Source organism: Hibiscus syriacus, unplaced genomic scaffold (genome assembly GCF_006381635.1).
Source record: "Hibiscus syriacus cultivar Baekdansim isolate YM2019G1 unplaced genomic scaffold, ASM638163v2 tig00110450_pilon, whole genome shotgun sequence".
NCBI lineage: Eukaryota > Viridiplantae > Streptophyta > Magnoliopsida > Malvales > Malvaceae > Hibiscus > Hibiscus syriacus.
The window spans coordinates 2,392,832-2,420,264 of NW_024062743.1; the positions used below are offsets into that span (position 1 = coordinate 2,392,832).

The 27,433-nt window shown below is 35.9% G+C and overlaps 1 protein-coding gene across 1 annotated transcript; it reads right to left on the bottom strand.

The window, feature by feature from the left end:
- Positions 1-8,950: 8,950 nt before the first annotated feature.
- LOC120126163 (mannosyl-oligosaccharide 1,2-alpha-mannosidase MNS1-like) lies at positions 8,951-27,026 on the bottom strand. Its single transcript, XM_039144434.1, has 14 exons — positions 26,739-27,026; positions 26,110-26,157; positions 25,663-25,794; positions 24,816-24,928; positions 20,585-20,650; positions 20,261-20,432; positions 12,009-12,098; positions 11,637-11,761; positions 11,473-11,538; positions 10,779-10,887; positions 10,594-10,692; positions 10,246-10,326; positions 9,999-10,169; positions 8,951-9,515 (listed from the first exon to the last, which is right to left on the bottom strand). The coding sequence occupies exons 1-14, from the start codon at positions 26,895-26,897 to the stop codon at positions 9,273-9,275; spliced, it is 1,674 nt and encodes a 557-aa protein (XP_039000365.1). The 5' UTR covers positions 26,898-27,026; the 3' UTR covers positions 8,951-9,272.
- Positions 27,027-27,433: the final 407 nt, after the last annotated feature.

A 27,433-nucleotide genomic window follows, 5' to 3' on the forward strand; every position in this document is an offset into this window, starting at 1 on the left:
TGCTTTAACCCATTCACATATAAAACATTTTTAATTCTTATGGAAGAGGTATTACATATTGTACATATACCTTCAATGTGACCTTTTGAATTATCACCAACAGTCACATCTCCTCCATTTTTATCGTTAAGTTCCATGACCCGGCTCTTATCTCCAGTCATATGTCTTGAGCATCCACTATCAAGGTACCATGAGTTTGAATTTGTTTCTCGTGCCTTGTAGCAATGCTCCTTTTCATACAAACATAGATTGATTTTTGATTTTTGGAACCCAATTTCTTTTTGGTCCATATTCATTAGTCTCCAAAATTCTAGTCCCCTTGGGTACCCATTTGTATAGGATATCCTTATATTTAGTAGTAATGATTTCTTTAGGAACCCATATACTTCTAACGATTTTTTCATTAGATTGTAATTTTTAAAACTTTTTCTAACAAAGTTGGATTTTGAACTTTCTCCATTTTTAAAACGTTTTGTTCCAACTTTATCAAAAGAAGCTTTAAGATCATCAATTTTCTTTTGATGATCATCATTTACTCTTAAAAGTAAATTATGCAAATCAGTATTTTTTTTCATACTCATCTAGTTTGATTTGCAAATCTTTGATTTTACTTTCAAGATTATTGTTGGTCTTGGATATGAGATTATTTTTATTTTTCAATTTTGAAATATCATTTTTTTATTTTAAAAATAATTTCTCATAATCCGAAGCCAACCCAGTATATTCCTCTAACAACTCATCAAAAGAATAATCTTCGAAATTAAATGAGCTAGAGGTTACCTGAGGCTTTCCCCGATGGCAATCAAGCACAAGTTTGCTACTTCTTGTTCCTCTTCATCGGAACCTTCATCATCGCTCCATGTAGCCATGTGAGCCTTGTGTTTTTTCTTCGATTGACTCTTCTTCTTCAATTGTGGGCAATTTTATTTGACATGACCTGACTTTTTGTACTCGTAACAAATAATAGGGTATTTCTCCTTCGATTCAGTTTTGAAGCCTTCATTTCGTTTGAATTTTCTTCCTCGTCATCTTCATCCGAATCACTCTCATCTTTTGTGGATTTGAGAGCAACTCCTACGTTCTTCTTTTTCTCTTACTCCTTCTTTGTCTCGTCAATCTTCTCGAGGTCTACCTCATCTTGAAGCATCATTTCATGAGTGAGGAGAGAACCAATTAACTCTTCGAGAGTTAAAGACTTTAAGTTTTTAGCCTCGATGATTGTGGTCTTCTTTGATTGCCAAGATTTTGGAAAAGAGTATAGTAACTTCTTTACAAGATTCTCATTTGGAATGATCTCTCCATATGATTTGAGACCATTAACAATCGTGGAAAATCTATCCGTCATAGATTTGATGTCTTCTTCCGGTTTCATTCTGAAATTTTCATAGCTATGAGTTAGAAAACTAATTTTAGATTCTTTTACCTCGTATGTGCCTTCATGAGTGACTTGTAGTTTATCTCATATCTCCTTGGTGGTTGTACAAGATAAAACTCTCCCGTATTCATCTGGTCCAAGAGCACAAAATATAATATGGATAGCCTTTGAGTTGAGCTGGAACATTATTGTCTCTGCTTCACTCCACAATCTTGAATGAGTGTAAGTAATGAAATATCCGTCTTCTATGATATTTCATGCTCTCATGTCACTTGCTTGACTGAAATACCTCATTCTATTCTTCCAATAAGTATACTAGCTCCATTGAAGAAATGAGGCTTGTTGACGGGCATAGAATAAAGACCGAAGTCGTAGTTTGAAGTAGAGGCCATTGATGAATTGAATATCGATATAACTCTTCCTGAATCGACTCAAGAGGCGATTAAACCTTCAAATGAGTAAGGCTCTGATACCAATTGTTGAGTTAATCGATCGACGAAATAGCCAAGAGGGGGTGAATTGGCAATTAAAATATTGGTGGAAACTTTTAGAGGAAATAGAAAATATTTGCACATCGATTTAGAGTGGTTCGACTTTCTCAACCAAAGTCTACGTCCACTACCTTAGCTATCCACACTATGGATTTTCTAACAAATTCACCAATTTGTTCTTTCTTTTTAGGACAAAGAGTAACCTTACAGCTCCCTCAAGAATTATACCCCAAATTTTTTAGAACACTCTCTCCCAAAGAGAAAAACTCAAATTTGCAAACTTACAGAAAAACCTCACAAGGTAATATGTTTGCACAATTCTATAACAAAGAAATAACACTAAAAATTGAATACAATTTAGCACAATAAGTGTTCTTGAAAGAAAAAAGAATATTGAATGAAAATTTAGCTTGAAATGCTCAAACTTGAGGTTTGATGTTTTCTCTTTGATTCTCTAGCTTCTCTTCTTAATTGTTGTTGATCAATGGATCCTAAGCTTGTTTAAATACACCCTGGATCACTTCTGAACGTTGGGAATCATTGGTGAAGTCAATAGAGTCGTTATTGTATAATTATCATTTAAAAATCTGGTGGGAATGTGGGGTGCATCGGTACACTATATGTAAAATTCAAATATTTCAATCGTTATAAGACTTAGTGCATCGGTACAGTAATTACATTCGATGTTTAAAAATATTCAAGAGTGCATCGATGCATGGTCTGTGCATCGGTATACAAAATGCATTCGATGTTTCAAAATATTCAAGAGTGCATCGATGCATGGCTTGTGCATCGGTACACAAAATGCATTCAAAATGGGTGTGCATCGATGCATCATGTAGTGCATCGGTACATCACTTTGTAAATTTGATTTTTGGCTCAATTTTGGTTCGAAATACTTTGTAAATTTGTTTCAAAAAAATATTTTAAGTTTAAAACACAATTTTACACTTTAGTAAGGATTGAAATTGATCTTTGAAAAACTTGGAGTAATATTTTGATATTCGAGTAATTGAATCGAATATACTTTAAAAATTATTTATAAAATCTTAGAATTCATTTATACTTAATTTGTTATATCAAAACAGCAAAATGTTTTGAACATAGTTGGATAAACTTTTGATGCACATAAATTTTGGTCCTGACCCCTAGGCTATTCCGTATTAAAGGTAGGTTGGAGTGTTTTTCCGAGATGATAGTAAAATTCCTCTGACCATACCAAAAGATTGTTGGGACCATCTGCGCACCCCATGGCGTAGCGGAAAGAAAACTCGACGGTCTCATTAGCGATCCAAGTACGAAAAAAAACTGAAATCGGGAGGAAGGGATGCGAATACTTACAGCGGATTCCTTGAAAAACAGCAAGGACAACAGTGAATACTGGTGGTGTAGATCGGTTCGAATCGTAAGCCTCCATGAAATCACGTCTCGACCTCTACTCAGTTCACTCGATTGAGAGCAATATTTTTCTTCCCCAAAATAGTTTTGAGAGAAAAACGGCTGAAGGTTTTTTGTGTGTGTTCTAAAACGACTGCTAGACGTAACACACCCTTTTATAGCCAAGTTACCCTAATCATATTAGGGTTTTATTATTTCAAATTAATTAAATCTATATTTAATTAATTGGAATTTAATAATCCTTTTATATCCAAGTTACCCTAATCATATTAGGGATTTTATTATTTCAAATTAATTAAATCTATATTTAATTAATTGAAATTAAATATTCGAGATTATTAAAACATATATTTAATTAACTCTAGATATATATTTTAGTAACGTACAACAAATTGTACATCTTTGCTCGTTTCAATCCTAGGGTGTGACCTTGTAGGTTCTTGTAACGTTAGCAGTAATTATTAGAACAATTCTAATATTACATACAATGAGTGCCATCTAGCAATATATCATTGTCACCTAAGTTAAAAGAAAATATGATTCGACATATCATCTTGGTGATTAACTCTTTTATATATTACATCCTTATGTCCGTTATATCTAGAATAGGCACAAGTCTTGGAATAGTCACACTTGTATAACCCATCTATTGTTTCTTGATATCTAGAGTAGACTGTAATTAACGAATAAAGACCTACCTCATATCTGTTTGTTTACGTCATGCATGTATAATCCTATCAGTCTGGTATATTAGATATGTTTAAGCTTGGCTTGAAGGCTATGTCAGACCGAACTAATACTTCAATTAGGCGGGAATTTTACCGATGCTATGTGACCCCGACTTCCCCTCAATGATCTACCTAATGGCTAAGTGAGGACCAGGAGATCATTCAATATGTTTTGTGGGAATTGCATTGATGCTATGTGACACCAGATTCTCTAAGCTAGCTAGTGTCTGATGGCTATGTGAGACTAGATATTGTCGCAACCATCTTTTGGGTGGGCCCGTAATTGGACTTCGACTTGAATAAAAATTTTAGAGTCACCATCGATCATTTAAAAAAAATATTTAGGTTGATCGGACACCATCTTACCTGATCTATGTTTTACCAGAAATGTGTCGTGTTCGGGAGTCGGTTACAATCAAAGAAGGATTAACACCCTTGTAATGTCCTTTCGATACCAATTAATTTGTCGGTTGTATTAATTGCGAAGATTAAAATTAAAATTTTAAAAATTCAATTCGAATTAATTACCTCTGATCGATTGAAAGTATCCCTAAAAAGCCAAAAAATGTTAGATAAGAAAAAATTAATGTTAAATAAATGAAAGGAAAAATAAAAAACAAAAAAAAAAAAAAAAACAGTAATAGTTGGCAGGAACTGAATGGCATATGGTAAACCTGGCAAGTTATTCGGTGCTCGCCTACCAATGAAATCAAACCACTCTTTGAAATTTTTAGCACCAACACCAATAAATTGCATAGCACGAGTACTCATAGTATCAAACTGGGATACAGAAGTTACATTGATGAACAAATTTTGATTTGGAGAACATGAGAGCTCACAGAACAGATTCAAAAAGTTTCTCAAGCATATTGGACAACCTACAAGGAAAGGAATTGCTTGCTGGACTTGACTTCGTATTGTATCAAATTGAGCTTCTGTACAACAAAATTTCCAGTGATTGCCGGGCACAAACTTTGAATCTTGGACGAAAGTAACTCATCAGGCTTTACTGCTGGAGAACCGGAAGCACAGTTTACCACTTTGCCATCACTTCGTGCTCCGCAAATGTCATACATTGCACAATATCCTTCAGCATGTCTCTCCCTTAGTTCATAATTGCTCAGCTGCAAAACTGTCGCTTGTATAATAAATAAAAGAATAAACAAGAAAATGAATGAAATAAATCCAGAAGGAAGCGCTGATCTCCGGCGAAAGAACATTCTGTTTAACTGCCATTTGTAACTTTCTTTGCTTCTTCGGTAGTCAAAAAAAATTTCTCTATCCAGCAGAAAATCAATTCGACCCTAACGAATCAATGTCCACTTGGAACATCTCTTCAAACAGTTCATGTAATTCCTCCCCCGCTTTCCTCTGCCTCCCTTTACATTTGTCATTCAAATTCCCCTCTTGGTTTCTCTCTGTATTTTTCTTTGAAAAACCCCTTCCACGGAATAGCTCCTCTCCCTTTTTATAGTGAGATGATGATAGTGGGTTAGGTAATTAGGTGGATAGTGGTGTATTAGGTGGTTAGTAGATAGTGGTGGATAGTGGGTAGGGTAGATAATAATTAATAATTAATAATAATAATAATTATTATTATTATTATTATAATATTTTTTGACCAGGATAAAAATGGGTGCCTACAGATACATGTCAGGTTTGCATTCAGATAATGCACAGGAGTATCAGTGTCGCATAAAGATAATGTGTAACAGTACAAGCACTAGGGTTAGAGACTCTTTAGAGGCGTACTCATGGCGAGACCCTTAGTGGAAGATTAAGGAAAGCTTAAGGATAGAGCAGTAAAGCCTTAAGTAGGTAGCACTTGATCTAGATCATGCATGTACCTACCACTTAGTACCATGTATTCAACATGCTTATGTTTATGAAATTCTTAAGATGCTCTAGATTAGCGATTATACTATTGGGTTTTGTAAGCTCAGCCTTCGGATGTTTTCCATTGGTAGTTCAGTAGGTTGAGCAGTTCGTGGAGCACCATCATAGTAGGACTTTCAGCATCTCTGACAGAGTAATGTATTGTAGTTTTAGTGGGCATATGTATTCATAGAACCTTACTCATGTATTGCTTTTATTAAATTCAGAGTCTGTATCAATTTAGTTTTAAATTATGTGTCACGGAGCTCCGGTTTTGTAAAATGTTATATATTCATTATTTATATTTTATTTATGATATCATTTAGTGTGTTTAAAAGGAAAATGAATGTTTTGAAAATCAAGAATTGTCTCGGTAGTCCAATATGACACTTTAAGCCTAGTCGACTTTAGGATGTTACAAACTTGGCTCTTTGGATAAAATCCCTAAACCACCCAATAACTCTGTAGTTGATTAGCGTCGATCTTCTCCTCCAAAGAGAGGAAGGTGTTGAAATCCCCTCTCATACACCATGACACTGAGTAGCTTTCCATAAACTCATTTAATTCTTGAAAAAAAGATTCTTTTTCTGCATCAATAGAGGGGTCGTACACGTTGATGAATTCGCAGTTAAAATTCTTACTTAGAATCGTCCTTAAGATAGCAACAAACCTCCTTAAAGAAAGTGGAATCTCATAGGCATAGGATCCCCTCGTCGAACCTATAGCACGGCTGAACACCCACTCCAACTCCCTTTTTCCACAAATTTTCCTGTATATCGACTCATTTCCTCTAATTTTGTTTCCTAAAAAAAGCCACTTTGGCCTTCGTATTTCTGATCAATCTATTCGCAGCTCTAACTTTTTCAAACCTCTCAAAGCCCCTAATATTCCAAGTCACTAGAGAAAAGTTCACTGAAGAATTATAAAAATCTCCGATACTAGGTTGGATCAACACCAGACTCTCATACCACCTGCCTCAATTCCTCTTCCAAGGCTCAAACCTTTCCAATAACCGCATCTTTGCCCCACTCGAAAGATAATTTCAGGATGTTACTCACTTCCCAAACAACTTCTACCTCATCGAACACCCCGTGTGCGAATCTGTGACAGCTAGCTTCTTTGCTCAAAGGATCTGCCCCTTCAAAGGTTTCTCTGATTTGCCTAGAAGCCTATTTTCTAATTATTGCCTCTGAGCCATTAGCCCCCTTCCTTGAATACATGATCAATGAGTCTGGAACTACCAGAGAAGTGGGCATCTACGAATTCTCCCTCCCCTTTCTGCATGTGAATAAAAGATTAGGAGACTAGAGTTTATTGACTATGCTATCAGGGACCATGATGATTGAACACCTCTCTCAATGCTCTTCTTGACACTCGTTTGCTCAGATTATCTACGAAGGTTGTCCATTCATCGTCGACGCCAACACTCTTCACTCTATGCTTCCCACTCCTCATGCCGTTCCACTTTTTAGTTCGAAGTTAGAAAAGCAACACCAAAGAGGTAATATTCAAAGAAGCATCCAAAATGTGGGTTTTACGTTTGCATTGTAGAGTGCCGTAGAAAAACATTTTTATTCCAAAAAGTAAAATTATGAACAAAACGTGGGTTGTTCGATAAACGTACCGTTTAGTCTAAACCATCAGTTCACCGTTATAAAAGTTATAAGATTTTTTTTAATCATTACTTAACCATTAAAAAATAGTTAACTGTTAATAATTAACTGTTATTAATAGTTCGATTACAGGTTAACCGTAGGTTAACCTATTATAATTATTTGTCAAAAATTTTCATAATCTATATTATAAAAATATGTAATACTTGACATTACTTACACCGGTGTAAATGAATAAAATAAAATGATATATCAATTAACATATATTTACACCAGTGTAAGTATGTACATCTCCTAACATGTTAATACCTAGCTATAAACACATAATTATATTAGTGTAAGCATATTTCTATATTTTTTAAATAATTATAAAATAAAAAAATAAAATAAAATATATATAAAGTTATTTATATACAAATTTTATTATATATATATATATATATATATATATAAATAATAAAAAATTATATTAACTTATTTATGTAAAAATATAATAAATTAGAAATATAGTTAGAAATTTAATTTATTAACGATTAACCAACCATATACAAATTTTATTAAATTATAAATTATAAATAATATAAAATTATATTAATTTATTTGTATAAAAATATAATAAATTAAAAATATAGTTATAAATTTAATTTATTAAGGGTTAACCAACGGTCAACCATTTGTCAAAATTCGTAACCCTAACATTAACGTTAACCATCATTTATAACGATCCGATTAACCAAAACTGTTTAGTATTACATTTCATTTGATTAACCTGTTAAATGTAACAGTTATATCGGCTAACAGTTACGGTTTTTTTTAACACCCCTACTTATAATTATATAAACTATTAAAAAAAATGTTAAACTGTGAATTAGGTTGCCGGACAGACAACCCAAACTTGATCAACCTATGAACATGCCTATTCACATCTAGAGATGCACATAGCCGGATTTAAATTCGATCCAGATCGGATAAAAACCAATCCAGTTTTTTCACTAAGCTAAAAAATTGGTTTATAAAAAAATCGGTTCGGATCATATCCAGTTTGGAGGGCCGGATGATGTAATCGATGTAACCGGTTTCGGTTTGAAAAACACCGCCGGTTTTTAATTCGGATTTTCCGGTCATCCAATTTTTTAAACCCCAGACCGGATTTTTTTCCGGATAAAAAACCAATTTTTATCCGATTTTTTTCAAACCGGTTTTTAATCCGGTAAAAAATCTGATCGTCCAATTTTTTCCCAAACCGGTTATACTATTCGGTTTTAAAATATCCGATCCGGTTTAAAAAAACCGATTTTTCCCAAATCCGATTTCAGATATTTTTAACGCAAAATCGGATATTCAAATTTTTTGTACACCTCTATTCACATCCCCAAAATTAATTTATGCCAACAAAGGGGAAAAAGGTGTGTCAAAAATGAACTACATAGTTGTGAGTAACCAATATTTAAAAAGATGTAACATAGGAAATAAACATTGGGAAATCGTAGACATTCTTTTATACAACGCCTGTTAGATTCTAATGACAAAAATCCTAGAGAATGATTGTAAACTCGTTGCCTAAATTCTGACATATGGGCATTTCAATCCATATGAATCTATGATTACAGCATTTTACACTAACTCGGAACGAAGGATTTGGTTCGAGCCACATGCTTCTCCGATGGAAGCCAGAGACCTACTATTCTATTCGTTTCAACAAACGATGTCGTTAAACATCTAGCTTCTCATCTACTTGGAGGTTTAAAATTTCGTATAAGTTAAGCCAGGAACAACAATATGAAAACGTATCCTAGTTACCACTCAATCGACCGGTCTTCCTGTTTCGTATTTTAATCACTGGTTTATGCTGCCCTTCTAATGCTGCGAAATTTGCATCATCGCGGTTAACTATTCGTAAAGGATGCGCTTCTGTGTTGAATACCCATTCATCCAAAGGGATGACCGTTGGTGGAGAGAAAAGAAGGTAAAGATATTTCAGTGTCTCGGCAAGAAAAAAGCTTTGCATCATGTTGTCTTTGATACCAGTGTTAACCTGAAGAAACAGACAATTAACATAAATGAATCGCAACAATAATAAACATCAAATAGTGAAGAGGTAAAGCAAAGTTAATATCCCATAAGATATTGCTCACTTGACTAAATTTTAGTTTCTGATAATCACTTGCACACAGAAATAAGTATATAAGTCTCAAGAATCGTTTAATTTATCCGGATCATAAATTTCATACGTTAACTTCTGATACTCTTTTTAGCAATCCTCTTGCAGGTACAGAATAAGAGAATGTTCCAAGTGACTCATCCCCTCAACGACCATCTTCTCCAACTCCGATCATCCCTCTAGTAGAACCTATTGCACTTCGAAAAGGTATCTGTTCTCTTAATCCTCATCCAATCTATAATGTTTTTAGTTACCATCAACGACCATTTTTTGTGATCTTCTAAGGATTACAAAGGACAGAAATATAACCACATACAACAACATTATGTGCTGGGGGGTGTTTGATATAGCACTTACATCTTTCAATCCAACATATCCAGATTCTATCCGAGAGTTCTTTTCGAATGCTTGAAATATATTCCAACCCCACTCTTGATATGTCTTATTACCAGTTAGGCGCCACAGGTAAAAGAGTGATTCAACTGTCTCTGGTCTCAAAATGTTCCAGGATGTGCCGACACTAATGTCCTGCGGGATTATATTTAGAACTATCACCATGTAACATGATAAGAGCACATATATCATGAGAATAATGCTAGCTTACTTGTCCCGGATTAAAGAAATAATTCTCTCCAGCTAACTTTGTTGGTGTGGATTGGTAAAAATTGTAACAAGTCCAAGCAAGCTGCATAAAAGACAAAAAAATCAGGACCGACGAATCAGCTCCTACTAAGAGGATCATAGAGGGGAATACAAGAATTACTCAAAGCTATCCATTTGACTACCTTACATGAAGAGACAACTTTTTACATTACCTCCCCCCCCCCCCCCCCAACTGGACCGTTAAAGGAAAAGTTATTTCCTATTTTGTCCAATATATTTTCCTTCATGCATATGCAGTACGCAAAAAAAAAAAAATCATCTTACGCCTGCTACAAGTCATAAAAAATACCTCTTCAGCAAGTGAGAAAATTTTCTTTGCCTCAGCTGGATCATAACCAGATGAACCTAAAGCCAGCATTCCTGGAGCAAAGCATGCTAATTCGTCCATCTGCATAGAAATGAAATGTTGAAACAAGAAGTGAAATAAACAAAAGTATAAAAGAATAATGCAGTAGTACTCATACTAAGCCATACCTTATTTGTCAGCGAATCCCCATTTTTCTCACTGATATATGCAAATGACGATGGTGTTGATCTTCTAATTAAGCTTTGTAGACCTTTCATTGATGTCTCCCACATATCTCTGCATCCAATATTCCACCATGGGGTTTTCTCATCAGAAAGTTAAATCAAAATAAAATAGTTTACTGTATTAAAATCAATATGCTTAAAGCATGAATAAAGACTTTCAGCATTTTTGTTCTTGTTCAAGCTAAAAATTTTATTATTCGAAAGTCCGCTAAGGATTTATCTCTAGTACACAAACTTCAGTCATCGCCAAGTCTAACATTTTAATTTCATATTCATGACTTCAGAACCGAAAAAATCGATGCAAAAGATGGAAGTGATCCATTTGATATTAGTATAACGCATTACATCCTTGTCACAGTCTGCACGAGCCTAAAGATAAGCCGACAACAAAAGGTGCTTTCATTATAAAGGAACAGAACAAAATAAGCAAAAGCAGACACAAAATCGCCAAGTAGAGAACAAGGAGTCTGTTTTCTGAAATCTTATATTAAGGATAAGTTCGATTATGTTGGATGGAAGGAGGCTCAGCTCCTTCGAATTCTTAACATTCAAAGAAAAAATATTTTTACATCCAATGAATAAGTTATTAGTAGCTGCAATTAAAAAATAAAAATTGAGAGAGATAATGGGTCCACACCTATAAAGCTTTAAAGATGATGTTTTGTTTCCTTGGATCCAGACTTTGAGCAGATATTCATAGAAGCTGCGATAAACTTGGTCATTATGCAAAACTTAAAATGAAAGAAATGATGATTGTTAAGCCAAAAAAAAGAAACAGAAAGGTTGAATTCAAGAAAATACCTGTCACCCATAGCACCAAAGGTTATAATGGAGTTTGAACTGGTTCCACTGTCAGGATTAATATAGATGGGAAGCAGACCATCAGCCGGAAAAGTTTTATTAAGTGCAACTATGACCTTCTCCACCTAATTCATCAAACACAATCAGATTAATTATCCACCACGGCAACCAATAGCCACTTTAAAACTTTTCCCCCTCAAGGGACAATGGCGATCTCTTACACATCTTATTATTGAAAAAGGAAAAAAAATAACCCTGGATCCTAAATTTTGGTTATTGCAATTGGCTCTACACAAAAGTCGGATATCAAGCAAGCAGTCCCACCACAAGAATTAGAAAAATGTACATAGATATAATCAGAGAGGAATATACCTTCTCCTGATACTTGGGATCTCCTGTTCTTTGTGAAAGAGCAATAAACTCCAGTTGTTCAGTCCCTGAGTCTGCAAGAATGCTTCGACCCTAGGGAACAGAGTAAAAATAAAACTCAATGAAATAATTACACAAGACAAATATCTAATACAAGCTCCAAATTCAAATAACAGAGCTTTCTTCTTAGTAGGTAACCTTTTTACTAATAGAATGAAAAACTATCGTATGAAGGACAACGAGACTAACAAATTATTTGCCAAAAACAGACGGAATAATTTCCAGGGCACATGATCTCATTTGTTAGATAACCAAATAATAATTTCAAGTCAAACTCATTTGAGCTTTAATTTCAGTTAGAGGAATCAACTAAACAAATACTTCTGCACATTTCCACTAAACTAACACAAGTTCTATCAAGTCTTCAGCAACGGTAGTGATGTCCTATGCACAAGGATTTGTTTACATCAACCCTTGGCACAAGATGATAGAAATGCATTTGCCTCTAAAATGTAAGGTGCTAAAGTTAGCATATTAAAAGATAAAAATATTATACATACAAATAATAAATTCTACGCAGTGTCTAAAAAGCTCAAAATCTATACACTATTAATCGGCATTAATAAATTAGCTCCACTCAATCAGCTAATTTCTTCAGAAGCAGTGTTTAAAAAGGCGCACGTAAGGTGCACCTAGGCGCTCAGACAAGGCGAGGCGAGGTTGAATCACCTATTTGGAGCTAGGCGAGGCGATATCAATGAAGCGCAGCAAGGCGTGGAGGCGCAGAAAAGCGCCACCTTTCCATTTTTGATATCAAAGCAAACACCAACAATGGAGATGAAGAGGAAGAAGAAGAAGAAGAAGAAGAAAAGGAAAAAGAAAAAGGAGAGAGCTTTTAGGCACGTGAATAAGAGAGGTGGAGTTAAGAGACAGGCTGGAAGATAGAGACCTGTTCTGTCAATATTGCTTGGCTCGGCTTCTTTAAGACTTGAGCCAACACTTTTTTTATAAGAAATAGAGGCCTCGTTAAAAACTCCATAACCGTCAAAATACAAGAGTATCCTGACGGACATTGGAAGGAGGAAAGTGTACTCAGAATTTTATCACCAATCCACCAAAATAAACAGTACAATAAGTCCTACACAAGCTTAAACACCCTTCCACAGAACACAATCTCCTAAAAAACCAGAAAACAAAAAACAGCATTATCCAATTCCTGACTTGGCTAACACATCTGCCTCACAATTCACCACTCTTTTAACATGCCTTACAATAACATTCCTATCAGCTACTAAGACACTATTTCCTTAACTAACGAATTAAACAAAGCAGAACAAGAACCCGGGTTCTTAATCCATTCTAAGGATTTGATGCAGTCTCTTTCCAAAATAAGCCTTCCCCTTGCAAGCTGATTCCATGAAGTACCCTAAACCCGCTTTAATTGCCAAAAGCATGGCTAAGATAGGAGGACCCGATCCTATGGTTTCGGAAAATGACCCCAACACAATGCCATCTTCATCCCTTAGTAAACCATCAATTCCCCCTTTAATCCAATGCTTGTCCATAGCCCCATCAACATTCATTTTGAAGAAACCCTTAGGAGGAGAGCACCAAATCAACGAACCCGAGGAAGCTTTCTTACTGTACAACCAAGAATCCGCCAAAGAAGGATTTCAAACAAGACAATCAAAAGGAATAAGGACACTTGGAAATTTAACCAAGAACCAAGTAACGAACCTGTATCTTGTTAAGAAAAACATAACTGATTGATCTAATTCCTACCCTAAAAAATAATCTCATTTCTATATTTCCAAACCGACCAAAATATTGCCCCAGGAATAAACAACCAAATTCTCGAATGAGGCACCAAAATCATCCAAACAGAAATGAGAGCTGCTGGATTCTCTGGAACAGCAAAAGAAATATCCCATAACTTCAAGAAATAAGACCATATCCTCCAAACCACCATACAAGACAAACAAATGGGAGACAGTTTTCGGGGTCAAACACAAAGAGGGCAAAGATCGTCCACAATCCCAGGGACTCCACGCTTCAACAGCTCAACTTTAACTCCCAGCTTCCTATGAAAAACCTACCAGACAAAAGCTTCAACCCGAGGGGGGGCCACCCCTAGACAAACAAGTTTGGACCAAGGAAGATCCACATTCTCATTCTCGTTCATCAACTTTAAGCATGACTTACCAAACAATCCCCAAAATCATCCCTTACCAAACAATTCTTTACCACTGCTTTCCAAATCCAAGAAGCTTTGGGAAAAGCCGAATTCTCTACTGAAATGGACCTCGGATCAACATCATTCTTGCAGCAAATCACCATTTTCCACTACAAATCATGTTCAGATGCAAATCTCCATGACCATTTGTCCAAAAGTGCACTATTCAACAAATTCAAATTTGTAACCCCTAAACCACCTAACACCTTAGACTTGAGCCAACACTTTTTTTTTTGATAGAAGATTAGGCCTCATTAAAAACCCCCTTTTTCACCCTCCATGTTATGTAAGTAACATGGAGGAAAAAGAAACGAGGAAAAGAGTGCCTAGAAATTTATTAGATGAAACAATAGTACAACATAGGCAGACCCTAAACATCTGCTAACACCACCAGGAATTACATAAAACTTAAACACAACAGCTAAACATAGGAAATAAAATTTCCTACACCTCAACACAAGCAGACAGAAACCAAAACATCACCCTATCCCATCTTTAGCTAATTTGTCAGCTTCCCAATTTGCAACCCTCAAGATATGTCTAATAATGATGTCCTTCCCTTCCATAAGACTGACTATATCCTTTACCAATAATTGAAACATAGGAGTGCATAAACTCGGATTCTTGATCCACTTCAGAGCATTGCTTGAATCTGATTCAAGGATAAACCTCTGATTAAGAACATAACTTAAAGCTTCCAGAAGACATAACCTCCTCTTAATCGCCAATAATTCTGCCAAGATAAGAGGACCACCCCCAACTCTTTTTGAAAACCATTGAAGCAACACGCCTTTGCTGTCCCGAATCAGACCACCGATACCTCCCTTATCCCAGCCCTTTGCCATCGCTCCATCAACATTTAGCTTTAAGAACCCATCCGGAGGAGGAACCCAGCAAATTGGTTTAGAGTTACCATTTCCTTGTCTTCCCACCAAATCAGCAAGTTTTAAATCACCCACAAGTGGGTCTAAAGGGATATGCACATCCTTGAATTTTGCAACAAACCATGAAGCTATTCTAAAACGCACAATAAAGAACAATCTCACCACATCCAATTTTAGTTTTTGAAAAATAGCCTCGTTTCTGCATTTCCACACTGACCACATCAGCGCCCTTGGAATAAATTTCCAGATCAAAGAGTTCGGAAGTAAATCATCCCACAAATTGAAAAAGTCGATATTCTTTGGAATCACGAAAGACAAATTCCATATATGCAAAAATCTGGACCACAGACCCCATACTACCTCGCAATGCAAAAAGAGATGCGAAACTGATTCCATTCCGATAGTCTAAGAAAATCCAGATTTAAATCCTCAACCTCCAAAGTATTCCTTTGATTAAACAAACCCTTAAAGAACTCCACCACGGCGGCTTTAATAACATTGGGATCTTCCGTTACTACATTGTCAACTTTGAGAGATTTAATACAATTTATCCTTCCTCTAACTGCCGCACTATGATGGAAAAATCTAGTGTTCTTATCTCCTTCCAATCTCCACTTTATTCTAGACTTTTGCAACCAAATCAATTCTTTTTTTTTTTTTTGTAGCTCCCATAGTTCTCTCTTTGCTTCAACAACAGATTGCATAGACACCATGGAAAGTCCTTGTTGCAAATCCATTTCCATATCCTGAATTCCTCTCTCCAACATTCTGATTTTTCCTCGCATTTGAAGATAATCCCTCCTCGACCACCTCTTTGCCACATCCTTCACCCGATTAAGTACTTTGGAGATGGACACCGTATTCACCCCTTTGCAGAATTTAAATAGCTCTATTTTCATCATCTCACTAAACCCATCTTCCTCCAACACATAATTAAACAACCGAAACGGTTTCGGCCCTTAATTACACTCCTTATTCTCCAACAAAATGATATTGTGATCAGAGACAGACCTTGGATGCAAAGTTTGGCTTAATTTTGGAAAAAGACGAAAAATATGTATGATCAACCAAAAACCGATCCAATCTCTCATAAGTGGGCACTTCCCTATTGTTACACCACGTAAAACAACCTCCAAATAGCGGCAAATCAATCAAATTCGCCTGACTAACAAAATCTTTGAACTATTCATAGATACCGTATTCACTGCTCCTCCATCTTTCTCTTCCTGAGACAATACCGCATTGAAATCTCCTCCTAAACACACTGGACAATCAAGTTGTTCCAGAAAGGATAATAACTCCCTAAAAAATTGCTCCTTATCTGCATCAACACTCGGACCGTAGACATTAATAAAACAACAAATTCCTGGTACTCCTTCCATCAACCCCTTTATTGCCACAAATCTACTATGGATGACTTCTTCCTTCATAAATTCTTTTTAATTCCACAAAGTTATTAAACCACCAGCAGAACCTACAGCAGGAACTATTACTGAACTGGTGAGAATTTTACCTCTCATTTTCCTTACTAACAAAGGACTTACAACTTCCAGTTTAGATTCTTGTAAAAATAAAATTATAGGCTTTTTCTCCTTAACAAACCTCCTAATTGCTCGAGCTTTCACCCTTCTACCCAAACCCCTAACATTCCAATACATTATGGACCACTCTACCATCATAATCATACCATAACCTTAAATCCATGTTCCTACTACCGACCATCAAACATCTCTCTCCTTTACCATAGGACCTACTTTGGCCAAGAAATCTATCTCACCTCCTTTAAATTTAACCCCCAACAATTTAGAGACATTCCAACATTCCAAACCTTCTGTCCTCCCCTGGTTCTCCCACTTCTGTAACATAATCAGATCCCTTGCCACTGCAACTTTTAACTTCCCACCTCCTAGCATACACATTCTTATAAAAACCTCTTTCAGCTTTACTAACTGAAGCACTCCTCCCCATAGGACGCCGCTGGGCCAATGAAACAGACCCATTCTGTTGACCAGAGTCAGCTTGTATACCATTTATTAAATCTACAGACTTAACCCCATTTCTATCTAATCTTGAACTTCCCTGCTCAGGCCCATACACCTCTCTCCTCCCCATGCTGGAATTAAGCCCATCATCTTTGACCACTTTATCTTGTCCCGAGGTATCACCTCCCATGCTCTGCACCCTTTTTCTACCTTCAGAAAAAAACCCTGACACTTGCTGCTGACTGTGAACCTCACCTAGTACTGTCCCCTCAGAACAAAAATCAGCACCTAAGATATTATTGACTTCTGCATTTTCTTTCAAATTTCCATCGGTACGCGTGTCACCGCCATTTGTAGCATTCCTAACCCATGCTTCCACCCTTTTCTGAGTGTTTGCCAACGTTTTGAAATTCAACTGCTCCTGCAGACCCTCCCGATCATCCCCTTGTTTCTCTTCTGACAATGTCTCCTCCCATGGATCAATTGTTCCCTCCTCGGAACCCTCTTCATCAACTCCATCTTCTATCGCAGGAAAGAAATCCTCATTACCTTCCACTTTAATCTTAATAATAAAAGGCCTCCCATAAGTATTAATGGTTACATGGGACGGGATATCAAACGGGCTCTCAACCCTTAACAACATATGAGCCACCCTGCAATCCACTTTTTGAGTTGTATGCTCCTGGATCTTCACTAGTTTGCCCCATCTCGATGCCAAACTTGTAAAGAATGAAACTAACCAGCAATTTAATGGAACACCTATCATGGAAACTGCACAATAAGGTAATGGAACACACTTCTCTTCCATAACAGGCTCCAACCTTTCGAACCAAAAAGACAATGCCTCCCACTTGTTTTCCACCGCTGCATCTTTCTCCTCCACTGACCGGAAGGCTATCAAATTTGCATTTTTCGCATAGCCCCACCTTACCACCTTAACATTGATTCCCTCGCTTCTTAAAGCCCTCTGAACAAACTCAACTTCAAAAATCGCTTTACAAATACCTGTTAAAGACGATCTCAACCATGTTCTTTCCTCCATTGGAATAAAGACTTCCAAAGGCTTCTTCACCTCCCTCGTATCTCCTGAGTTGATTACTTGCTGACCTTCAACTTTTCTCGCTCCCACAACTGTATCCTTATATGTTCTACCATCATGAAACTTGTTGAACAACTCCTTCCCAACATCAACATCTTCACCTATTGGATTTTTCCTTTTGGAAACCTCCACACCTGCTTCTCCAGGCCCCACTACACTAATACGCTTAAGGTTCCCTGGAAAACTACTCTTCTGATATTTCGCAAACGTTACCACAATTCTCCTCCCATCTACCATGACATTATTCATCTTACTCATTGCATTAATCAAATCCTCCTTGCTTGCAGAGTGCACAAAGGAAAACGTATGATCCTTATAGTTAGGTCTCCTATTGACAAATGGAATGAACACCTTAACCACCTTGCCATGAAGACTAAAACGATCCCATAAAACACTTCTATGCACTCTCCTACTAAGATTATCTATGAATTCTACCCACGATCTCCCACCAAGCACTGCTCTACCTCTTCCAGGAGAAACATTGCCTCTCGGCTCCACACACTCTCTCTCACTAACTTTCTCACTCATGTTTTTTTACACCCTTTATCTTTTTTGACTTGAGCCAACACTTGTTAAGAGCTTTGTTTGGTGGTGGGCATGTGAAGGAGAAAGGAAGCCGAGGCTAATACAGAAGCTGGCTTCAAGTGAAGGCAAAGGCAAAAGCAAACTGTCGGTATCCAAAAATGAAAAGAAAAATGTGCCCACTTTGTTTTAATGCTAAGCCTAAACCACCACAGGAATAAAAGCGGCCCATGAAAAATGTGCCCATTTTGTTTTAACAAGCCTAAGCCCAGAACTGGAAAAAATCAGTATATATTTTATTTTCAATAAGTGCGCCTCACTTTAATAAGGCACGCGCCTTGCGCCTCGGCTATAATACCCCTATCGCCTTGGTGCGCCTTGCGCCCTTTTTAACACTGTTCAGACGATCAAGTTCAACCAGTAATTAACTAAAAGTAATCATCAGACACTAATTCAATTTTCCTTATCTTCCATATTGATGCATGTTACACCATAAGATTGTAACAGTGCAGGAGCTTTAGTTATTCTATATTATATTTTTACTTCAGCCATATTTATTAATTATAAGACCTTATGGATTGCTAAGATTATAAGATATCTTTAGGGTTTCAATCTAGGGCCAGGATTATTAGTAATATTTTGCGTTTGGATCTAGGGCTAGGATTAACTTTAGTAGTAACCCTAGTATAAATAAGCTATAAAATATTCACATCCACATAATTTTTATTATTTTCTTGAATTAATAGAAAGAAAATAGTGGTTTTTATATCCCTAAGTTTTCTAAAGTCCCATTTTCTTTCTTGTTTGTTCAGTCCTAATTTTATTGATTCATTATTGCTTTTCTGTAAAGCACGTCAATTTTTTGTAATCAGAGCCTAATTAGATCCCAGGGTTTGATTTTAAGCCATGGTTGGACACATTCGTGGTCAAGGAAGAGAATATCAATGTTAAGAAATAAAATTGGATTAGCTACAACAGTTTACGTTTGGCTGCGACAAGAACAAGTATGAGTCCAAATGGAGATTTCATAGGGTACCCACAACCAATTTGACAGGCCGGAACATAGTCTCAAAGATAAATATGATTTAAGTGAGGAAGAAAACACCTTTCATGATGCAAAGACTTGATTAAAAGAGTGTGGCGGCAATTTGCAAGATCTATTTCTTCATAAAGAAGAATGTTTAAGGCAAATTCAAGAAGTATTAGATATTGTTTTAGTCCTCAGTTTTCTCCATCGAAAGTCTGATTGTTACTGTCTACACCTTTTGTTTCCTCCTTTTTCTGGGTCAAATGAAAGACAAGGACCAATGCAGTAATCCTTGATTAAGATCGAAGAAAATGGAAGAAAAATGTCAAAAACCGATTTAGACGATGTTTAGCCGGTTCATCCAGTTCCGAGTTCCAGTTTAAAACGGTTCTATAACATTAGTTGAAGCACTAGACCTGCCGGTTCCCGGTACAACTACCCGGTTTGGTTTCAACGACAATGCATCAAGGAGAGTAAATACTAAACAGCAGCAATGCAAAGAACTTACCCCGGTCCACCGAGCGTTGTGTGGATGTCCACGAGCCAAGTTGATAACATTATAAGGGATCCCAGTGGCAGTATCCCAGGCAGCTAGCAATCTATCTGCAATATCTCTAGCTTTATCAAGGAAAATCTTGTCCCCTGAAAGATCATATGCACTTAGAAGTCCACCTACAACTCTGAATTTTCAATTGGAATAGATAGGACAAATTAGTCAAACATCAGTATCAATTTAAAATAAAACAACACCAGAAGAGGGGAAAATGGATAATAACTCAGAATAGCTTCCTGATAAAACAACTAATGCATATATAAACCAGAAAAATGCAACCTTATGGTTGTCTCGAAAACACTGGCATCATAGTCCTTGTTAAAATCCAATGATTTTGCAACCCACCTGCAAACAATAGCACCAAAGCACCAATTAATAGTAATTTAACCATAATCCCTCTAGGAAAACAATATATTTTCTGTAATCCCCGCTCACCAGAGCACCGATGACCACACCCCAGCATTATAGAAACGACCTGATCATAACACTCTTAGCTATCACAACCAGAGGAGTATGGGAGTCAATCAAATTTGTATTATTGAACTCACACAGTTGGAATCAAATTAAGCAAATAACCATCTACAGTTAGTAGTATTGGCTCAGGGCACCTCAGGGGATACATAGACAGGTATCCTTGTAAACTTACAAGAAAAAATAACAAAGAAAATGAGCATCTCAAGAAAATAATAGTCACAAGAAACAAATATGGATTTAGACAAGGAGGCTGGCGGCAAAAGAATCAAGAATACAAATGTTTTTTTTAATAAGAATGGAGGCCTCGTTAGAAAACCCTTCATAACCATCGAGCTACAAAAGTAACCCAACGGACATTGGAAGGAGGAAAAGAGTGCCCCAAAATTTTTTTTTGATAGGAATGAAAGGCCTCATTAAAACCTCCCTCATAGTTAACTCTGAAAAAGAGTAACTAGCGGAAGGAGGAAAAGAGTACCTTGATTTATAGAAATAGAGGACTATTGCAAAACAGTACATCAATACAAGGGTTAATCCTAATAAAACTGAAATACATGAAGTACCCTATAGAAATACCCTTACAATTACCCGATTCCACCCTTAGCTAATTTATCTGCTTCCCAATTGCAGCCCCTAGGAATCCATCGAATAAAAACCGCCCTCTCTTGAACTAAGGACACAATATCCAAAACAATTGAATTGAAAAAACTAGGAACAGAATTAGGCAGTAAAATCCAGTCAACTGCAGATTTGCAGTCACTTTCAAGAATCAGTCTTCCCTTTGAAGCCCACTCTGATGAAAGAAAACTGTCTAGACCTTTCTTAATAGCTTTCAGCTCCGCCAACGGAGGTCCTGGACCAATGCTAACCGAAAACGTCGATAAAATGGTACAATTATAATCCCTCAAAATGCCTCCAATTCCTCCAGCCAACCCATCAGACTTGACAGCCCCATCGATGTAAAATTTATAGAAATCAATTGGTGGGGGTTGCCAACTTTGAATCACGCTTCTTTGAATTTTCTGAATACCAATCTTGTCAGCAAGAGAGGGGTCCCCTACCAACAAATCCATACGAATTAGAATGTGGGGAAACTTTGCTAAGAACCAATGAGCCAACCGAAATCTAATTAGGAAGAAGAGAGAGGTTAAATCAAGGCTTGAGTTATCAAACACAATTGAATTCCTTGCTTTCCAAAATAGACCAAAGAACTACTCCCGGGATGAATGTCCAAATGCGAGTCTTTCTTCAAATCAGACCATGAACTTAACAAAACTAGTGGATCATTAGGCAAAGCAGTTTGAATGTCCCAAATCTTTAAAAATCTGTTCCAAAGGTCCCCTGCTACTGAACAAGACAAGAAAAGATGTTGGATTGTTTCTTCCTTCAATTTACACAGTGGACAAAGAACATCTTCCATAGGAACCCCCCTTTTCTTCAGCTCCATTTTCACTGCCAATTTCTTGTGAGTGAACTGTCAAAGGAAGGTTTCTACTCTAGGCGGAGCCAAACCTGACCACACCCACCTTTTCCACGAAAAACGCTCTTCTTGACTAGTTGATAAAGCCAACCTGCAGGATTTCACTGAAAACAGACCATCCCCTTCCCATTCCAAGAAAGAAAATCCTCCACTGAATCAGATAAATTAAAACAATTAATTGCTGCCATCAGATCGACCCATTGGAAAAATTCCCAATCACATAAGTTTCTTCTAGTTTGAACATTCCACACCCATCCATTTGCATCGAAGTTGCCAAACTCAGCCACTGTACCCCTTTTGTTGTTTGATAAAGCAAAAATCCTTGGAAATTGCGTCTTAAAGGGTAAATCATTGACCCAAACATCATTCCAAAATGAAATAGACTTGTCATTCCCCAATTGATTCCTAGAGTGCGATCTCAAACATCCTCCAATGTCAACATTTTTCAAAACAGAATACACCAAGTTTACAAACAAAAGGTTACAATCCAACACCCTCAGACTTAAGCACACTCCTCATTCAAGGAACACCACCTACTTAAGAATACAAGAAACAAACCTACTACCCTATTCCTGCTTTGGCTAAACTGTTTGCTTCCCAATTAAAACATCTCTGAATATGCCTCATGATCACATTACGATCCCTCACACAATTAGCAATCTCCATGACTAAATGAGCAACAGAAGCAGGACAATCGCCTGGATTCTTAATCCAATTCAAGGCGTTAGCAGAATCGCTTTCCAAGATTAGTTAACCCTTATCACCCCACTCAGAATCCATAAAGAGAGACAACCCAACGTGAATGGCTCTACAAATGTTGAAAGATACTTGAAAAACATACAACAGGAAAATGTGAGTAGGCTGAAGTAAGGAGGAGTGAGAGAAATGATGAAAAATGTATTGATAACCAATAAGATCTTGCCCCATAACTATTTTCACCGTTCCACATGTTCAACGATATATGGCAATCTAAGAGATTCTTATTGAAAATAAAAGGTGAGCTACAATTTCCTTGAAAACAAATGAAACACATGTAAAGCTTTAACTAGTAAGCTGACCTGTTGTATCCTAGGGACAGCAGAAGGACCAAGGAAAACCATTATGTGAAGCCACGAATTGATTGAATCAATTAACAGTCCAGTCTTTCCACACAGGAAGTGTCATTCTTACTTTGGTAGTACATTTGTTAGGTGCACAAGCAATAAAGCATAACCTAGGCCCTAGGGGAACAAAATTGAACAATATGTGCCTGATTTTGTCATAAATGAAAAATTGCAGTGATGGTAAAAAAAATACATCATTACTACAAGAACAGATATCTAATAGCTGTGAGGGTTAAGCTGTTAATTTCAAAAGAGAGAGAAAATGTTCCAAAGAAGAAAAAAACAGAGGAGAAAAGGAAAAATGATATTTTTTTTAAATGCATTCCCACAATTGACAAATGTGATTATATTAAGATTATCATTAATTAAAATTCAAAATACAATAAAAATAAGAAAAAGAATTAGGGGAAGTTTTCACAAAATCCAATTTAGAGAAAATGGAGCTCAAGCATCTAGGAAAGCTCTATGCCTTTTTTATTTTTTTCAATTTAAATACTCCATCTGCTATTTCTCTCATGTGCAAGATGCATGCTAGAACCAATGAGAGTAGGTTTGCGTATGCACGAGTGCATGTGTACTTGTACGCACATGCAGAAAGTTGGTAAAATATATAAGATGAGCAAAATTGGGAACTTCAACTAATTTAGGACTTCTTTTAAGATGGCAAAGATATTATTGTCTTGTCGAATAGAGATAAAAAGAAGCTACTTGAGAGGTTAAAGTACTTAAGAAAAACTAATTTGTTACTTTGTTATATTTTATGGTTTAACTGTAACTATTTTACAAAAACAAAACCCATTGCAATGCCTTGTGTTTAACTGTATTAATTTTATATACATCTGCAATATTTTATACTATTTAGGATGATTTATATTTATTAGTATTTTACTTATTTCTAGAGTATTATGGAATTGCTATAGAATCACTTCTCAGGATCCTTTTTCTTATTTTTGTTTAGCATTTACAAATTCCATTCTCAGTTTCAACTCTGAAACCAGCTTGACTGGCTCTGCTAAAACTTTAGAGATCTTTTTCTAACCAACTCCTATGAAGCTCATATCAAATCACCATCAAAACGCAACCTTAAAAACCAGAACGAAGCTCTAAGCACATTCAGAAATTCCTCTTTCAAGAAGAAACAAAATGTGAACCAAATGAAACATTTGCTAAGCAACTTCTTATTTGACTCATGTCTTATGGTATGGCAAAGAACTCATAGCTGCTTATAAATGGTAATATCTCCGTGACAAGTGAATTGCCACCTCCTCATTTGAAAAGTAGCATGACATATAATATCTTACTGTTACGAAACTTCATCCATATAACAAGCGCGTGAAAACAGAAATTACGACTTTAAAGGCATTTCTGATCAGAAGATGAGAGAACAGTGCAATCTAGCATAGAAACAAAATCTTTGAGTGAGAAAAAAGAGAGTGGAATAGAAAGTTGAACTCACTCTTTTGCTTTCAGGAACTGCTCATCTAGACCCATAATATATAAAGTATCAAGAGCGTCTATCAGTGTTGCACCAAGACCGCCAAAGCTATCAACACCATTTTTTGACTGTGGCTGGAATAGGACATCAAAAACCAGCATCTTTATGAGGACCAGTCCACATATTTTTAAGATATGATATTATAATTATTTGCATCAGTTATAGACTAACCTAAACAGAAACGGCAATGTTTGAAACAAGTTCAAGTTGCTATGCATAAAATTACAAGATAGTTTCTGTTCTCTATCATCCAACGTTTTTCAACAATTATAAGTTAACAAATACAGAAAGCTAACAATATGTGTTTATTTCTACTTCAATGAGCTTTTGAATTATTTTCTAAATTGTTCACATTCGACTCATTGACACTTCCTTTCAAGTGATATTTTATTGCTGACAGAAATTTATGTAAAGCATGATAATGAATGCAATGGCCATATCACTTTCTATGACTGAAGACCAAGTCCCCCTGAGCCTATGCAATCAAACACTTTAAGTTCTTCAAGAAAGCTCAAAAAGGTTTGTAAGGGAGTCAAGTTCTGACAATTAAAATTAGTAATTTAGCATGGCAACACATTGCAATGATATTCAAGTTAACTGAACTTAATGTTGATGTGCAAACTGAACACAGCCAAGTTGCAAATTTTGGCAAAGAAAGCCCCCTCTTTGTAGAACAAATCATTGGTATTAATTATTACGTAATTACGTTACATAACATAACTATGGTAATATGAACAAAAATATATTAAGCGAGAAAAAAGTCAGAACAACTTCTTGATATAATAGACATAGAAAGATTTCAGCCTACCTGAAGTTCGTCATTGCCCCATGCATACTTCTCATATGAACTCCAAGCATGAACCATAGCTTCCTTCACTTTTTCTCTTCTTTGCATTTCAATGGGATCCTCTGGCACTGCCTTATTCTTTAATTCATCCAGCTGAAAAAACACAATTTAATCCTCAGTCCATGAATCTTGTCAAAACTTACTGCATTGGTACATATATTGAGAGCAATATAACACAACAGGATCCATTAAGACAGAATAAAAGAAGAAAAACAGATGATTTCATAAATGTATTAGTAACCCCACAATTTTTACAACATGTTGACATGAACTAAAAAATAATGCCCAAATATGATGTCTCCAGACAAATGCATCCAAAAATTTGTCATTCAACAGAAATAATTCAAAAAAAAAAACCAAACGGAAGGGGGAAAAGGCTTAACTTGAGCATACAAATGGAGCTCTTACCGTATCTTGTAATCGGCGCACTTCATCAGTTATCTTGGACACTTCAACCTGCATGTCAGTATGAAATGTGTTATTACACAAGCATTGAAAAAGAAGATAGCTTCTATAGCCAGTGTGTATCCACTTCAAGTAAGGAATATGAAAACAGCATTCACCTACCATTCTTGTGAATTCATAACAAATATCTACATTAATTTTTAAGCCCTTAAATCCGTACAATTAATATTTTTAGTAGTTCTCATCTTTGAAAACAACAAAATAGTGAATCAAACCGCATTAATTCTCCCAAAAGGCAACATCAAATTATCATCATCAGAAGAAGAGAAACGCTTTCAAATTAACGAGCTCTCGTTTCAAAACAAAAAAACCATTCATATTCCATTAACATTATTAGAATTATATAGATATGTTCAAAAAGATCAGATATCATATTTGTCCCAAATTCATGATCTAACAAATCTAATTCCTCTCTTCAGAGAAAAAACTCGTATTCCTTCAATTTCAGATCAATTTAATTAATACTAACTAGAACTTGATTTTTCAAAAAAAAAAAAAACAAACAAAACACACACGACAATTGATAAAATTAAAGAGTGAAAAAGAAAGAAATAAAAGTAGAAGAAGAATACCTCGTGTTCTCTAACGAGAGTTTGACGATCCCAAACGAAAAAAGTAGCCGAAACGAAAACAATCAAAAGCAAAGCCAAACGCTTCGGTCTTTTCAAATAATACGATGGATTACAGTATCGAAATTTACTCGAAGATGATGACAATCTACTCCTCGCCATTATCTAATTTTTCTTTCTTTCAAAAAAAATGAATTGGATCTTCAAAAACAAAGATATTTCATATATAACAAAGATGGAGAATGGTGAAAGAACATGGAGGAACAAGGAAGATAGAATACCTAATCTAAAAACGAAGAACAAGGAAAGTAAAACAAGAAAAATATAAGTATAAAAGAAAAGTAAAACAAAAAATTACGTATAGTATCCAATGAGAACAATGCTTAAAGGTTGAGGGTGCCAGTAGCAACTTTGTTGAATTTAACTATGGGTAAAATATGGTTTAAATACGCTCCAAGTCTCTGTACGTTTTATACATTTAGAATTTAACAATCGTACTTTTATTTTTAAAAATTTAGTCCTTTACTTTTTAGATTTAAAAATTTAAGCCCAATTAGAGATGTCACACCCGAAAGGCTAAAAAATTTCCTAATTTTATTTCGTGGATTGATTAAAAATTCAGTTAAATTAGGAGACCAAAAATGAAATTTTAATAAATCTTGGGTTCAAAATTAAAAGTTTTAAGTTTGAGGGGCGTA

Coding starts and splice junctions, on each gene's coding strand:
- LOC120126163 (XM_039144434.1), bottom strand. CDS start 26,897: ATGGCGAGGAGTAGATTGTCATCATCTTCGAGTAAATTTCGATACTGT. Junction 10,693..10,778: donor GGGATTCGCTGACAAATAAG/GTATGGCTTAGT, acceptor ATTTCTATGCAG/ATGGACGAATTAGCATGCTT. Junction 10,170..10,245: donor ATTTCTTTAATCCGGGACAA/GTAAGCTAGCAT, acceptor ATAATCCCGCAG/GACATTAGTGTCGGCACATC.